Raw genomic sequence first — 16,404 nt, 5'->3', positions numbered from 1 at the left:
GATGCTTACCCTGGCGAGCTGCATGCCAAAGTTTGCCGATCCCTGAGCTAAAATATTTAAGAGAAGTCAGTTTAAAATATACTGGTGCAAGAACAAAGTAACATCGCTTCACATCATTACACAGCTTCCAGGTGCTGGAGGCTGTGATCCCTGTTGTTAACATGGTTATTGGTCTGAAATCTCCCCATGGCCAGTCAGAGACAGACACGTACCTGTGTTGCTCCCCAGCCCCGTCGCAGAGTCTCTAGGGGAAGGAGAAGATGGGAGAGGTGAGAATTCAGGCCCTCGCATTCATGGAAAAATCCCCATTGCTTATTAATGTAATTGCTGTTAACTACGAGATGGTGACAGAGATCAGAGACCGATAACGCAGCTGCTGCAGACAAAGCCAGCCCCACAGGGCCGCTTCATGGGGAAGGGCGACTCGCTGAGCTTGGCAGTGAGATGGAGCCGAGGATCAGTGACATCACTAGAGTCCCTGACTCCTCCCAAGGGCGAGGGTCACTCTAACCAGAGGAGATGCCACCTCCAGACTCCAATTCACCTTTGAATCCCAGCAGCACCTCCTGCAGGATGGCACTTTTCAGAGAGAAATCTCTGAGTCTCTTCTCCAGCTCCACAAACCCGGGCTCTGGTTTCCAAAACATCCCGTTCTCCCTGCTGGGGAAAGGAGGAGTGAGAAATAGGCCTGATCCCCAGACCCTGAGCCCAGCAACCCCCAAACTCCAGGAAACCTGGATCTGAGCTTTGTAGCCTGAGATGGTCATTATCATGATGAGTCACCTGCCCTCAACCCTGTGCTCCCCAGAGAGATGGGAAGTGGGGAGATACTAGAGCTAGGAATGGAGACATTGTTCAGGATCTTTCTCAGGGACGCTCTGGTTCTGTGGGGGGCAGAGCCACCCCCTATGCTAGTTTACTGCAGTAACAAGTGGTACCAGCACTGGGATTATGTGGAAAGGGAAGAATCATAGAATCATAGAATATCAGAGTTGGAAGGGACCTCAAGAGGTCATCTAGTCCAACCCCCTGCTCAAAGCAGGACCAATTCCCAGCTAAATCATCCCAGCCAGGGCTTTGTCAAGAGACACAGACCAAAGAGTGGATAGGTCCTACATGCTGACAGTGGCCACAGACAGAGCCCAGGTCTCCAAGAGGGAATGAACGTGGGCCCATAAACACCAAAAACCCTGAACCATTCAGCTGAAGCCATAACCCTGGGGCGTTCCGCTCTTTTGGCAGAAGGCCATTTTGCACTGTCTGTTATGGTCAGTGGCCCAGGGCATTATTTTAGGAGACCTTGCTCTATTCACAGCAGAACACCCACTGCTCTACATAGGACACCCATGTACAAGGAACAAGGGGAGAATCTGCCCTTCATATCGGAAATAAAATTTTAGCTCTCATTATTTTGCCAAGTCTTTGTCTATCACACTCAGTGTCACTCAGGAGGAAAACAACCCCCTCCCGGACACCCCTGTAGGGCCTCTGCTAGTTCTTCTCTGTGTTTCCCTTCCTCCTTTCTCCATTTCTCTCTTGCTTCCTTGTCATTGTGTCTCTTCTCTGTTCTTCCCTCCCTACAGCAATCCCCTATTCCCACCCTAAAAAGGCTATACTTCCGCCCCCTCCCCGATCCACCTGCTCAATTGATCAGCTACTAATGTTGACATCAAAGTGTTGTCATTTCAGTTGACATTCCCATTACATTAACAGGGGATGGGAGAGTTCACTGTTAGAGCTATGGCTTCAGGCTGCTACCAGCCCCAGCAAGGCAACACTGTCTCCATTTACACTGGGGAGTGCTGAGGGCCACCAACTCACTTTAAAAAATGCAAAAGCTGAGATTCTGCACCCTCTGAATACATGACATGGCCACATCAGTCCAGGAGACAGGCCAGGTCTGTCCCACCGGCCCTGTGTCTAGCAGCCCTGCTGTGATCTCATTAGTGATCAGACAGTAAACGGCTCTTCTCCTACCCGAGTCAGCCCCTAGGGGAGACAGAATCACAGGAAGCTTCCTATTCAGTGCAGTTATCAAACCTAACGGCCCATGAGGGGAAGGGAAATGGAGCCCTGAACTTACCTGCCCCCAGTGCTCCCAGCACCCTAAAAAGGGAGAGAAAGAAGAGGCCGTCAGTGGGATTGTCCCTGGGTGGGGAGGCCTCCTGCTCTGCAGAAGTCACCATTGAAGCCTCAGGCAGTAGGGGAATTTCAGGTTTACATTCCCAGAGCAGCTGCCACCCCCTACCAGGGACTTTCCCCTACACAGCCCCAGCAATCCCTGCGGGCCGGGCGCCACTGCAGAAATCTTTTCCCCAGGCACTTTATAGGCAGAAGATATATCTCTGCATTGAGAATCAAATTCCCTCCACTGCTGAGAGACCCAGAAGTCCCCTGGCCCCAATAAACCCATTAACCTGCAGTGAGAGGGACCTTAGGCCTGGCTTGGGACCTCAGCATGGTGGGAGAGGGGATTTCACCCTCCAAGTGCAAATGCAGACAGACATTTCCAGGAGACAAGGTCTTGGGGCTGCAGCATCCAGGACTCCCAGGACCCATCCCTGTCGCCACTGCCAGACTCACTGTGTGACCTTGGGCAAGGCTCTGCCCCTCCCTCTGCCTCACTTTTCCCATTTGTCCCATAGGAATAATGCCCCTGACCGCACTCTGTAAAGTGCTTTGGGATCTAGGGCTCAGAAGCGCTTATAGAAACGCTGCGTATGATCATTGCAATAACAGCCTGACCTGCAGGGGTTGGCTCAGCGGCTGCTGCCCCTTCTCTCCTCCCCTCTCGCTGAGCAGAGAAATCTCCCAGGACAGGCTGCAGATGCCCTCATCCCTTCTCTGGACAATGGCTCTCTCTAGCTCTTCCAGCTGGGACAGCAGCCACTGCTCCTTTTCCTCCAGAAACCCTCGCAGCTCCTTCCACTCCCAGACAATCTTCTGCCTCTCGGCTTCCGTCTGTTTCTGCAACAGGGAGAGGGTGGCTCAGTAACAGGGGAACATAGAACATAAGAACGTCCATACTTGGTCAGACCAATGGTCCATCTAGCCCACTATCCTGTCTTCCGACAGTGGCCAATGCCAGGTGCCCCAGAGGGAACAACCCGAACAGGGAATCATCAAGTGATCCATCCCCTGTCACCCATTCCCAGCTTCTGGCAAACACAGACTAGGGACACCATCCCTGCCCATCCTGGCTAATAGCCATTAATGGACCTATCCTCCATGAACTGATCTAGTTCTTTTTAGAACCCAGTAAGTGTCTTGCTCTTCACAACATCCTTTGGCAAGCAGTTCCACAGGTTGACTGTGTTTTGTCTGAAGAAATACTTCCTTTTGTTTGTTTTAAACCTGCTGCCTATTCATTTCACTTAGAGACCCCTAGTTCTTGTGTTATGAGGAGTAAATAACACTTCCTTATTTACTTTCGCCACACAAGTCATGATTTTATAGATCTCCATCATATCCCTCCTTAGTCGTCTCTTCTCCAAGCTGAACAGTCTCACGCTTTGTCTACACTGGCACTTTGCTGGCAAAACTTGTCATTCAAGGGTGTTAAAAAAACACACCCTCAAATGACAAATTTTAGCGATGAAAAGTGCCAGGGTGAACAGCACTTTGTCAGCAGGAGCACTTTCATACCGACAAAGCTGCTGCCGCTTGTGGGGGGTGGAAGATTTTTGTCGGCAGAAGACCTCTCTCCTGCCAACAAACAGCAGCTACACTGCGCGCCTTTGTAGATCAATCTTTGATAATTTTCATATGTCTTTACATTGTGCCTCTTCATATAACCTTGTGGTGGGTCTACCCACGTGTGACCTCTGTTTTCATGGAACTTTGTATCAAAGCCTCATTTAAAAACTTTGCATTGCCCTTGGTATAATATTATAGCCCCTAAGGATAGAATAAGGTAGAAGAAAAATTTCTGTTTGCTAGCAGTAGAACAAGAGCTCTTTCCCCCCCACACTCTTAATCAATTGCCCTGTTGAATGAATGAGGTGTGGATGAGCAAGGCATGAAAGGCAGCACCTCCAGACAGCCTCAACTGTTGGAGAGGGGCTGGGAGCCAGACCCAAGGACAATAAAAGGTGTCAAGTGGGCTCATTAAAGACAAGCAGACATACTGACGGCCTTGGGGGTTAGAAGCAAGCTCCTTCTTTTGGAAACACCCTCTTTGCAGCATTGGGACAACACTCAAAAGAAAGCAGCACAAAGGACCAATGGATACAGACACAGAGTTTGAATCCAGTATAGATTTGCATAAGAGGAAAGCTGCTATAAAAGTGAGGTGTCTTGCAGAGGACCCCGGGTCTCGTCTTGTCAACATGGGAGGATCGATCCGGATCGGCAGAAGCCCGGCTCCACCCCCTCCCCCATCTAACTCACCTGGCCAGTGAAGTTAAGGGGAGCAACTAATTGGTAACAACAAGACGGAATGGGTTTGTGTGTGTGTGTGTGTGAGTGTAAGTGTAATATATTATATGCATATAATACAGTGTTAATGAATACATGTATTACTAATAAATGTGGCGTTTTGTCTTATTCCCCCTGAAAAGATCCTGTGCAGTACTTTAAGTACAACATTTTGGTGGAGAATGCGAAAGGGGGAGCAAGCATAAAATCCACAGTTATTATAAAACTGGTGTGCACACCGCCAGCTTTAGCAAGCCTGGCACTATAGGAAAAAGAGCGTAAACTTTCAGTTAATTAACCAAACTCTGAAGGATATAGGAGTTTAGGTTTAAATTGTGTTCATGACTGAGCTAAAGAGGAGAACTTAGTGTTTCTCACTCTGATCCGGGGAAGGATCTAACCAAACTCTGAAGGATATAGGAGTTTAGGTTTGAATTGTGTTGTAGAGGTACATACACCCTCAGCCGTAGCAAGGCGGAGCTAAAGAGGAGAACTTAGTGTTTCTCACTCTGATCCGGGGAAGGATCTAATCCGGGGAAGGATTTGTATAATTGGTGTATGAACCCTCGGTGGTAGCAGACCGAGTAATACAGAGGGAGGCTTAGCGTCTCTCCCTCTGGCCCAGAGTGGGTTAAAAACATAAGATGCAGATCTTGTTCTGTTAAACCAAACTCTGAAGGATATAGGAGTTTGGGCAGTGTAGTGTGGTTTATGTTTGTTTGTTTTGTTTTGGTAAGTAATATTGTGGTAATTTCACAATTTTGAAAAAAATGTTTAAGAAACGGAACCAGGAAGGGTGGGGGCTAGTTGAAAAGCCCACCCTCCTTGCTAAATTGGTAGTGAAACAAGGCTTGTGCCCATGGAAAGAAACTGTTTATTGGAAAAAGCAGGATCGGGCCCAGGCAAGCAACAGATAGAGAAACTGAAAAACAGGTTGGGTACAGAGAGTTAAAACAGCACTCTCAAATCTTACAGCAGCAGTAACATCAGGAGAAGAAACATTTAAGACCCCAGAAGGGGGCAGACCTTTGGGACCCCTCTGGAGATTGGGAAGGGGGATATTTGGGATATTTGGGTAAATTCCTCCTCCCAGGGCCAAAATGCCATTGAAACAGTTAACAACAATGCCTGCTTCTGCCTCAGATCTCCAGGCCATGGCAAAATGGCTGGAGATTTTAAAACAAATTTTTTTTTCTAAATAAAGTTTTAACGCCCTTTTACTGAGAGAAAGGGAAAATTTACACTCACAAGAAACGCACCACTTAATTAGCATTTGTGCAGCCCCAAGTACCAAACACACTGTGGCAGAGACCAAGCAGGTTCTGCCAGGGTGAAAGCACTGTGCTAATTTGTTTCCAAGCTTCTATCTTTCAGGCTCTGAACCAGAACATCAGGAGAGCTGTCTTTTCCTCTCTCTACTTTCCCCATCTCCATCCAACTTATCAATCACCCCTTGTGTCCAAAACACTTTGGTCCCCAGTGCATCAGGTTTATTTTTTGTTAGGTTCTCTAATAGTCATTTTGTTGTTGATTTTTGTTCTTGATACATTTGTATTGTTAGTTACATTTGCTTGTATTATTATTAATTCCACACTTTCCTCTATGCACTCTGATTCTACTTCCCCAAGCCCTAAAGGGTAGTTCTTGGGCCCCCATAACCTGTAAGACCTTGGCCCATAATTGTATGGCCCCATCTTTTAGGTCCCCAGAAACCTCTGAGAACAACTGTTAAAAATAAAAAATTCTGCAACATTTTGGCAACTGAATGTTAGTTTAAGTCCAAATCAGCTTAAGCTTGCATAACAACTGTGGTACTCCTACAAAATCTTATTTGTTGTGTGTGCTTAAAAAGTGACTTTTATTGTTTGATGGCTATTGCAGCATCAAACTTGGGCCTCATTTTGTTTGTCAATGTACCCAATTATTGTAATGGTAATGGTTTTGTTGTATTTCCAATTATTATAATTATAATTGTTTGCATTTGTGTTTATGTTATATCTGGTGTTTAGTCAATTGTAATGGTTTTAGTTATATTCACCTGGTTATAATTATTTGGTTTGGGGCAACAAATACAAAAGATTTATATGGTGACCACTCAAGAATTGTTCTTGAGAGGTCAAAAGGGGGACAATGTAGATCAATCTCTGATAATTTTCATATGTCTTTACATTGTGCCTCTTCATATAACCTTGTGGTGGGTCTACCCACGTGTGACCTCTGTTTTCATGGAACTTTGTATCAAAGCCTCATTTAAAAACTTTGCATTGCCCTTGGTATAATATTATAGCCCCTAAGGATAGAATAAGGTAGAAGAAAAATTTCTGTTTGCTAGCAGTAGAACAAGAGCTCTTTCCCCCCCACACTCTTAATCAATTGCCCTGTTGAATGAATGAGGTGTGGATGAGCAAGGCATGAAAGGCAGCACCTCCAGACAGCCTCAACTGTTGGAGAGGGGCTGGGAGCCAGACCCAAGGACAATAAAAGGTGTCAAGTGGGCTCATTAAAGACAAGCAGACATACTGACGGCCTCGGGGGTTAGAAGCAAGCTCCTTCTTTTGGAAACACCCTCTTTGCAGCATTCAAAAGAAAGCAGCACAAAGGACCAATGGACACAGACACAGAGTTTGAATCCAGTATAGATTTGCATAAGAGGAAAGCTGCTATAAAAGTGAGGTGTCTTGCGGAGGACCCCGGGTCTCGTCTTGTCAACATGGAAGCATCGATCCGAATCGGCAGAAGCCCGGCTCCACCCCCTCCCCCATCTAACTCACCTGGCCAGTGAAGTTAAGGGGAGCAACTAATTGGTAACAACAAGACGGAATGGGTTTGTGTGTGTGTGTGTGAGTGTAAGTGTAATATATTATATGCATATAATACAGTGTTAATGAATACATGTATTACTAATAAATGTGGCGTTTTGTCTTATTCCCCCTGAAAAGATCCTGTGCAGTACTTTAAGTACAACACCTTTTAGCAGCACGGCTGTAGCGGCAAAACCATGTTGCTAAAAGCTGCGGAGTGTAGCCATAGCCTCAGTCTTATTAATCTATCCGCACATGTTCCATACCCTTCATCATTTTGTTGGCCTTCTCTGTACCTTTTCCAATTCCACTGTATATTTTTTTGAGATGGGGCGACCAGATCTGCAGGCAGCATTCAAGATGTGGACATACCATGGATTTATATAGAGGCAATAGGATATTTTCTGTTTTATTGTCTATCCCTTTCCTAATGATTCCCAATATTCTGTTTGCGTTTTTGACTGCTGCTGCAGATTGGGTGGATGTTTCCAGAGAACTATTCACAGTGACTCCAAGATCTCTTTCTTGAGTGGTAACAGCTAATTTAAATACCATCATATTATGTGTATTTGATATGATCTTTTCCAATGTGTATTAGTTTGCATTTATCAACATTGAAATTCATCTGCTCGGTAACTGAGGAAAATCATAAATGCGCCTCGGGGCGGGTGGCAGAGTTATTTACCAGAACACCAGATCTCTTGCGGTGAGTGATGGGAAGTTCATTAATCCTGGGAAAAGAGGAGGGATCAGGGCAGGGGTGACATGTACATCACCAGCAGGAGAGACTCTTCTCCCCAAAACCTCATCAACTCTCACCGAGCCAAATCCTCCATCTCTGCAGCCCACATTTCATCTCCTTCCCTCCCCCCGCAGAAGCTAGAAAGGATCCCTGGTCACTGTGACATCCAGACAGCCCGTGGGCAGGTCTCTGGGCTAACGCAGACTGACCCTCTCCTTCCCAGCAGCCTCCTGCATCCTAAGGGCTTCATGTTACCCATGTATCTGACCCCGCAGGCTCCCTGGGCTCCAGTGGGGATGGTTCCCTGGCTGAGGCTGGCAGGGTGGGCTCTGCATTCATCATGTCATTCTTATGCCAGGCAAATCTAAGTGGCGGGGAGCTCTGGGGACCTAACAGCAGCTCCTCGCTTGGCCGCTCCTCCTCCGCTTTGGCTGCTTCTCTCTCTTTTCCCAGAGGGGCCAGATGCTTTTCTGGTACCTCCTAGAAGAAGCAGGGGAGGGAGGGTTAGAAACTGCTGTAAAGGGCCTCCCAGCTGTCAGATTTCAGGGCCCATCCTGCCCTGCAGACTCCTGTGCAGAGTCGCTGGGACTCAGACTGAGAGGAGATGGTGAAACAGGGAGCAGCTTTTCCAGAGAAAAGGCAGGGCCCCAGGCTGCAGTGACAGGGTTGCAGCCCAATTCCCCAGGGCCTCACCCACATCCCAAGCAGCCAACTTCAGACAGTCCCCCACTTTCCCCAGCTCCAGTCCCCAAAGCTCCCGCAGGGCCAAATCCGAACATGCAGCCCCCCAGACATCCCCCAATCCCCAGCCTTGACCCCCCCAGCACACCCAAAACTCCCAGCAGCCCCAGTCCCCAGTACCAGCCGCTCCTCCCACCCCACAGCCCGGCTCTGACACCCCAGATCCACTCCCCAGCTCCCCCATCCCCTCGCTCCTGGGCTCCGAGCTCTGCAGCCGAGCCGCGCTCCAGGCCCCTCCTGCAGCTCCCGGCCCAGCCGCTCCCGGGCTCCGTCACCCCGGCCCCGCAGCAGAGGCTGCTCCACTCCGTCCCGCCCTGGACACTCGCCCCGGGCATCCCCGGCCAGCCCCTCTCCAGCCGCGGGGAGCTCGGGGACCCACCCGGGCAGGGGGCAAACCAGGCAGCCGGGCCCGGCCCCTCCTGGCAGGAGCGTGTCCGCCCCACGCGTGTCTCTGCCCACCCGGGCCCTGCCCGCTCCGCGCTGCCCCCGGACCCACCGCGCTGCCCCGCGGGCTGCAGGGCTGGAGCAACCTCCGCGCTGTGCTCCCGGCCCCGGCCAAGGCTCCGCTGCAAAAACAAAGGTTTCCCGGGCTGGGGCAGGAAGAGGCGGCTCCTCCCGGGGCATGGCCCTGCCCCGCTGGGCCCCTCGCAGGGGGTTTGTGACACTCGGGGAATCGGGGAATCCTCAACCTGGAGGGGGGCAGGAGACTGGCTGGATCTTACCAGGAGAAAAGCAAGGGGATTGGGCTGGTTTTCCTGAATCATTAGACTAAGGAGACCCCGGCTGAGAATGCAGCGACCACGTTTCAGTTCAACGTTGGAGATGTAACACAACACATATATAATCACCTTCCTCTAAAGCGTCTAAATCCCATGGGCACAACTCTCCAGTGCACAGCTTGTGAGCTGCACTGTGACTACATCCTTCAGGAAGGCCCCTCTTGCCACAGCAGAGTGGCGCAGCGGAAGCGTGCTGGGCCCATAACCCAGAGGTCGATGGATCGAAACCATCCTCTGCTAGCTTGTGTTTTATTACAACCCTGGAAACAATTCAGCCTTCCTTCATTTGTTCTGCATAGAAAAGAACAAATTCTCTTGCTGTTTACCCTTCCACAGTCATTAAAGGAAGGAATAAAGCCCCAGCAGAGCCTTATCCCACAGAGTCCACTCCTATAAGGCAAGAGATGTGCTATGACTCCAATCACATGGTTTCTTCTGCAGCAGGGTCTTTTTTTTCCTGGAGGAGCAGTACAGTTCCTGAGCAGAGGTAGCCTCATTAATACTCTGCAACTAAAACAAGCCATCTGAAAGATTCAAATCTTACTCCTTTGGAAATTCTGCACCACTTCACAAACACAGAATTCACATCCCCCACAGAGTTATTTGTTTCCCTGCAGAAAAAATGACTTTCTTATGGGGAAGAAAAGGGAAGTCACAAGAGTGGTCATGCACCCCTCCCCAACAGCGCAGGTGTCATAACTATAAAGGGAAGGGTGTAACAGCTGTCCTGTGTACAGTACTATAAAATCCCTCCTGGCAAGAGACTCCAAAATCCTTTTCCCTGTAAAGGGTTAAGAAGCTCAGGTAACCTGGCTGGCATCTGACCCAAAGGACCAATAAGTGGACAAGATACTTTCAAATCTTGGTGGGGGGAGGCTTTTGTTTGTGCTCTTTGTTTGGGAAGTCGTTCGCTCTTGGGACTGAGAGGGACCAGACATCAATCCAGGTTCTCCCCATCTTTCTAAACAAGTCTCTCATATTGCAAACTTGTAAGTAAACAGCCAGGCAAGGCGTCTTAGTTTTACTTTGTTTTCTCAACTTGTAAATGTATCTTTTACTAGAGTGTTTATCTTTGTTTGCTATTCTTGAACCTGAGGCTAGAGGGAGGTCCTCTGAGCTCTTTTAAGTTTGATTACCCTGTAAAGTTATTTTCCATACTGATTTTACAGAGATGGTTTTTACCTTTTTCTTTAATTAAAAGCCTTCTTTTTAAGAACCTGATTGATTTTTCCTTGTTTTTAGATCCAAGGGGGTTGGATCTGTATTCACCAGGAGTTGGTGAAAGGAAGGAGGGGGAAGGGTTAATTTCTCCTTGTTTTAGATCCAAGGGGGTTGGATCTGTATTCACCAGGGAATTGGTGAAGGTCTCTCAAGGCTACCCAGGGAAGGGAATTAGCTTTGGGATGGTGGCAGCAGACCCGAACTAAGCTGGTAGTTAAGCTTAGAAGTCTTCATGCAGGCCCCCCACATTTGTACCCTAAAGTTCAAAGTGGGGATACAGCCTTGACAGCAGGCATGTCATTTTGGACCCCTAGAGTAGGCAGCAGAAAGGTGCAGCCTCACCACTGAGTTGAGGGGGGATTTGATAGCTGCTTTCAACTACCTGAAAAGGGGTTCCAAAGAGGATGGATCTAGACTGTTCTCAGTGGTACCAGATGACAGAACAAGGAGTAATGGTCTCAAGTTGCAGTGGGGGAGGTTTAGGTTGGATATTAGGAAACACTGTTTCACTAGGAGGGTGGTGAAGCACTGGAATGGGTTACCTAGAGAGGTGTGGAATCTCCTTCCTTAGAGGTTTTTAAGGTCAGGCTTGACAAAGCCCTGGCTGGGATGATTTAGTTGGGGATTGGTCCTGCTTTGAGCAGGGGGTTGGACTAGATGACCTCCTGAGGTCCCTTCCAACCCTGATATTCTATGATTCATATTCTGGGGGAGGGGGCTGCAGAGTGATCTCCCATATCCGTGAATCCAGTAGCCTGTGCTCCCCACTGCCATGCTGGAGCCTCCACATTTATTTATTGACAAATAAAATTTGCAGAATTTTAAAATATTGTGCACAGAATTTTAATTTTTATTTTATTTTATTTATTTTTTGGTGCTAAACCCCTCAGGAGTAAAACTTACTCAGCTGAGCTCAGCTGCCCTATGAATAGATCCTGCAAGTATCACACTGTGCAGGAGAAGCGTGATGGATCCATAACCATTCTCTGCTCAATTGTGTTTTATTACTTACAGCCCTGGAAAAAATTCCGCCTTCCTTTATTTGTTCCGCATAGAAAAGAGGAGCATATTCTCTTGCTGTTTACCCTTCCACAGTGATTAAAGGAAGGAATAACCCCCCAGCAGAACCCTACATCACAGGCCCCACAGGGTTTCCCCCCCAGCAGTGGCCAGAGTGGCAGTGGGCCCCTAGGGCTTCCCCCTCCCCAGTGGCACAGTGGGCTCTTTGGGGCTTCCCCCCCTCACCCAGCAGGTGGTGCTGTGGGCCCCCGGGCTTCCACCCCCATCCAAAATTCAATCAGGGGTATTTATGGTATAGGTCAGTGGCCATGATTTTTTGTTTCTTGCCCATGAGTTTGTCCATGACTTTTACTAAAAGTACCCATGATTAAATCATAGCCTTAGCTATGACTCCAATCACATGGTTTCTTCTCTGGCGGGATCTTTTTTCCTGGAAGAGCAGTGTGGTATTTCCTGGATGTGATGAAGTGGGGGATTTGTTTTTTCCTTTTTTCCCCCAATGGTTTATATGCAGGGGGTTAGGACTCAGTTTCCCTGAGTGTTACTGGTTTAACAAGGTGATGGGAGATGGAGTTTGTTATTACAGAGGACCAGAGAGGGAACTTGGGACCCCAGCCAATGGAGAATGGATACCCCAGCAAGTGGTGACCTGGCAACCTGGTGACCCAGAGTCCCAGCTCAGGAGCTGCAGCCAGTTCTAGCCAGTGGGAGGACAATGGGCTGCAAAGAGAGGACCCCAGTGACCTAACCAGCTGGTTCTAGCCAGAGGGGGCCAGAGGACAGAAGAGAGGAGGCCCGGGCGACCCTGTTTACCTGGAGAGAAGACAATGGACAGAGGCAGGGCTTGGGGCTGGTGATCTCAGATGCCCAGCTGGGAATCAGGGGGGCTCTGGCCTAGAGAGGGGGGGCAGGCAAAGCCCACCTGGATACAGGGGAGACTTGGATATGCTGTGCTAAGGGAGGCCAGGCCTGAGGGCCCGGAGAGTTTCCTATGCTATGTTCAAATGCTCAATAAACCCTTCGGTTTTATGCTGGCTGAGTGTCAGAGCAGTCTGGAGAACAGGGTTGCATCATTCCCTTTGGGAGAGGAGGCCCTGGGGTTCCAGAGCAAGTGAACTCCCTGAGGGGGCCCAGAACAAGAAAAAGGTGTGCTAAGGCTCAGAGAGGTGCAGCTCCAGGAGAAATTCTTTAAAATGAATTTACCTTTTCTCACCACTTTTAAATTAAGCCTAAAACACACTTTAATTTAATTATTGTTATAACCAGAAAAGGTTTTTTTTAATAGTTACTCTTTAATACTGGGGGTGCGAAGACATTTGTCAATATCACATTTCACAGCAGACTTTGTGCCCCATTGCCACCCTCACTTCTGTGCTGCTGCTGCTGCCTGCAGAGCTGGGTGGGCTTGTGACCCCTCACATAACTGGGGGCAGTAACATCCAGCCTGAGAACTCCTGGTCTACCCCCTAACCCCTCTGGCTTGATCCCTGGGGTCACGTGCTCTCCTGGAACTGCATCGGCCCCTCCTGAGGGGAGCCAGAGCATGTCAGTTAGGCCAGTAGCATTGGGAGCCACAGATGCAGGGGAGCAGAGATGGGTTGAGGAGGGGCCACTTGTGCAAAGTCGGGGTGGCATGTTTGTAGAAATTTTGGTGGTGCCCAGAACCTGCCCCCACCCAAACTCTGCCCCCCACCAGCCCAAGGCTCTGGGAGGGAGTTTGGGGATGGGAGGGGTACAGAGGGATGGGGTGCTGGGGTGAGGACTGCGGGGTGTGGCTGTAGATGAGGGGTTTGGAGTGTGGGAGGGGCTCAGGATGAGAGTAAGCATGTGGGGGGTAAGGGCTCTGGCTGGGGCTGGGAATGGGAGGTTTGGGGTGTGGGAGGGGACCAAGGCTGGGGCAGAGGGTCAGGGTGCAGGGGGATGAGGGCTCTGGCTGGGACTGGGGATAAGGGGTTTGGGGTGCTGGAGGGGCTCAGGCAGAGGGTCAGGGGGATGAGGGCTCTGGCTGGTACTGGCGATAAGGGGTTTGGGGTGCTGGAGGGGCTCGGGCAGAGGGTTGAGGGTGGGGTGGTGAAAGCTCTGAGTGGGGGTATGGGCTCTGGGGTGGAGCAGGGCTGGGGATGAGTTTGGGGTGCAGGCAGGCTGCTCCGGGACAGGGGCCAGAGAGGACTCCCCCCAGCCCTCTCCCTACCAGCAGCAGCAAGCTCTGGGGGAGGAGCCCCCCTTTCCCACCCCCCCAGCAGGACATTCACCCCCACCACTGTCACTGCATGTGCTCTTAGATCTCTCAGGTCCAGGAATCTCCCTCGCCTCAACCGTGGTGGGTGCTGGGGGGTGCTGCATGCGCCTCCTCCCCTGCTGTTTCCCCTGATTGTAGCCTCACTGGGGGTGAGGGATGGGGCTGCCTCCTTGCCCAGCATGGGGCAGGAGCGGTGACTGCGGGGGAGGGAGGCTGTGCTGCTGCAGGGTCCCACTGGAAAAGAGAAGGGTCTGAGGGGGAAGGGCAGGCTCAGAGTCAGTCTGCCCTGGCAGTGGATATGGGGGGCACTAGGACCCCGCAGAAGCAGTTGGTGCCAGGAGGCGAGAGGACACTCCGGGAAGGCATGGGGGGGGGGGGCTGCAGGGAGCACCGGGAAGGGGGGGATACCCGGCCCCAAGTATTGATTGCTGGAGCTGCCCCCTGGCTCTGAATATTGCCGGTGCCGTGGACATGGAACTCGCTGCCTATGTATCAGCTGCTGGGTGAGCGCTGCGCTGCCGCTTCTCCATTATGATCGGGGAGCCCAGGCAGAGCAGAGCAGAAGGGTCTGTGCCAGGAAGACCTTCATTAACGCCCCCCCCCCCGTGCCCTCCTGGGCCCTGCTCCCACTGGAGCCGCCCTGCTCTGCCCACCCAGCTTCCAGGTACCGGAGGCGGGGCCGGTGGCCCGGGGGCGTTGGACTCCTGCGGGGACAGCAGTTCCGAGCCCCCCGCGGGCGCTGCCCCCAGGGAGCAGATCCCGGCGCTGCGAGATGCCGGGTCCCCCCCACGGACACTGGGGCAGAGTCACCGCCCGGCCCCGCCCCCGGGGCTCGCTCCGGTACCTGGAGGCTGCAGCTCCGCAGGGGGGCGGGCAGATCCCGGGGCGGCCCCAGCGGGAGCAGGGCGCGGGCCGGGCACGGGAGGGTTAATGGGTCTCCCCGGCACAGACCCTCCTCCTCAGCCCGGCCCCGCAGCGCCAGGGAGCAGCAGCGGGTGAGCGCTGCCTCTGCGCATGCGGGACTCTCCCTCCCTCCTGATCTGCGCATGCCCAGAGCCGAGAGACACAAAACTCTTCTCCAGCTCCGGGGGAGGCTCCCAGGGCCCCGCACGAGCCGGGCAGAACCGCAGGGTCCCGTGCGTTGTTCGCAGCCCAGCTCGTCCTCCTCCCACCCCAAGCCGAACGTCACTTCCGCTCCCTGCAGAGTCAGGAACTACATCTCTCAGCCTGCTTCGGGGCCTGCTTCCGCCCTCTCCAGCCCAGGTGAGCTGAAATTGCGCATGCTCCGTGCGAGTCCACGTGGGGGCGGGAGAACAAAGCTGCTGCCTCCGTGTAAACCGGGGCTCTGAGCTGAGCAGGTGCTGCTGCTCCCCCGGGTCCGTGCGGGGGGAGCCCGGCATTAACTCCTCCATGCCCGGCCGCGGGGGCTTTCTTTAGCTGGGACCCGCCCCCTGGGCAGCCCCAGGCCGGAGCCCCCCGGTGAGTGAGAGACCCCGTTGGGTGCTGGGGCCGGGCAGGAAAGTGACTCTCCGCCCCGGGGAACCTGGGAGAAGCCTCGGAGCTGCCTCAGCTGCAGCAGGATCTGTCCCCGGCCCCACTGCGGGGGGCAGAGACTGGGGCCCGATGCGTTGCGGGAAGGGGAGAAGCCGGAGTTGCGGGGGGCGGGAGAGAAGGTCAGTGGGACGCGGGGGAGGGGTATTGTACTGTCTCTGTGCAGCCAGGAAATCCCCGGGGGGAGAAGTGGTTGGTGGGTGGGGTGGTTAATTGGATCCTGTCCCTGTTTGTGCCACTTGCCTCCCACCCCTTGATACAAATTTTCTCTAATTCTTCTCCTTTTCTCTTTCATCAGCTCACACGTGGCTATAAAATCCGGGGAGATTCTCTCCCCCCCCCCTTTCCCCTCAAATGATCACCTCTCTCGTCTCTCCTGATTTCCCCCTGGTCTCTCCATAATTCTAATTTTCCACCTTCAATTGCATAGTTCGTAACACGTTTTCTCTGCAAATCTCAAATATTGATGTAAAATACCCTAAACATTTGCCCCACTTCTCTTTAGTTGTCTATTTCTAATTGAATATGCCCTGAGATTTTTGCCTGTCTCTCTAATTATAAAATACAAAGAAAATCTCAGATTTACACCTCTTCTCAGATTCTTGAACATGGATATAAAATGGTGCCCATTTCTTCTGTATTCATTTAACAAATATTGATGGGAAACACTCAGATTTTACCTCATATCAAGAACTGATATAAAATCCCTCTGACTTTCTGCTTTCCTCTCTATTATTTGCAAAATTGATCCAAAATCTCTCAGATTTCCAGCCTTTCTCTTTTGTTTCTACGTTATTATCAAATGTTAATTAAAAATCCTTTCATGTTTGGGGCTGTTCCCCATGTTTCTCAATCCCAGCAACTTCTCCTTCCTTGGAGGGAACTAGTTGCCCT

At 51.1% G+C, this 16,404-nt stretch overlaps 2 protein-coding genes, 1 long non-coding RNA gene and 1 other non-coding gene across 21 annotated transcripts in view; 2 read left to right on the top strand and 2 right to left on the bottom strand.

Moving 5' to 3' along the window:
• The window catches only part of LOC101953896 (zinc finger protein RFP-like), a 55,870-nt gene extending 40,863 nt beyond the window's left edge, over positions 1-15,007 (bottom strand). For 3 of the 4 annotated variants that reach the window (XM_065570158.1, XM_065570156.1, XM_065570157.1), the window contains exons 1-5: positions 14,804-15,007; positions 2,746-2,967; positions 2,084-2,106; positions 545-660; positions 213-244 (exon numbers count right to left, since the gene is read on the bottom strand). In XM_065570158.1, coding sequence (XP_065426230.1) covers positions 213-244; positions 545-660; positions 2,084-2,106; positions 2,746-2,967; positions 14,804-15,007 — 597 coding nt within the window. The remainder of the gene's footprint in view (positions 1-212; positions 245-544; positions 661-2,083; positions 2,107-2,745; positions 2,968-14,803) is intronic. The other variant, XM_065570159.1, reaches the window with a different exon arrangement.
• Positions 1-16,404, bottom strand: part of LOC135975998 (uncharacterized) — a 268,614-nt gene that overhangs the window by 40,863 nt on the left and 211,347 nt on the right. The window lies entirely within an intron of this gene.
• On the top strand, positions 9,648-9,719 carry TRNAM-CAU (transfer RNA methionine (anticodon CAU)). The gene has a single exon. It is a non-coding gene; the product is annotated as a tRNA-Met (tRNA).
• The window catches only part of LOC101943829 (zinc finger protein 420-like), a 56,438-nt gene continuing 54,354 nt past the window's right edge, over positions 14,321-16,404 (top strand). For 8 of the 15 annotated variants that reach the window (XM_065569334.1, XM_065569342.1, XM_065569332.1 and 5 more), the window contains exon 1: positions 15,006-15,222. In XM_065569334.1, coding sequence (XP_065425406.1) covers positions 15,006-15,222 — 217 coding nt within the window. Of the gene's footprint in view, positions 14,463-15,005; positions 15,633-16,404 lie in introns of those variants that run through there. The other 7 variants (XM_065569343.1, XM_065569338.1, XM_065569346.1 and 4 more) reach the window with 7 other exon arrangements.

The sequence above is a fragment of the Chrysemys picta genome, chromosome 16 (genome assembly GCF_011386835.1).
Source record: "Chrysemys picta bellii isolate R12L10 chromosome 16, ASM1138683v2, whole genome shotgun sequence".
Classification (NCBI taxonomy): Eukaryota; Metazoa; Chordata; order Testudines; family Emydidae; genus Chrysemys; species Chrysemys picta.
Note: the sequence above shows the minus strand (reverse complement) of the source record. Positions and strands in the feature narration are given on the sequence as shown.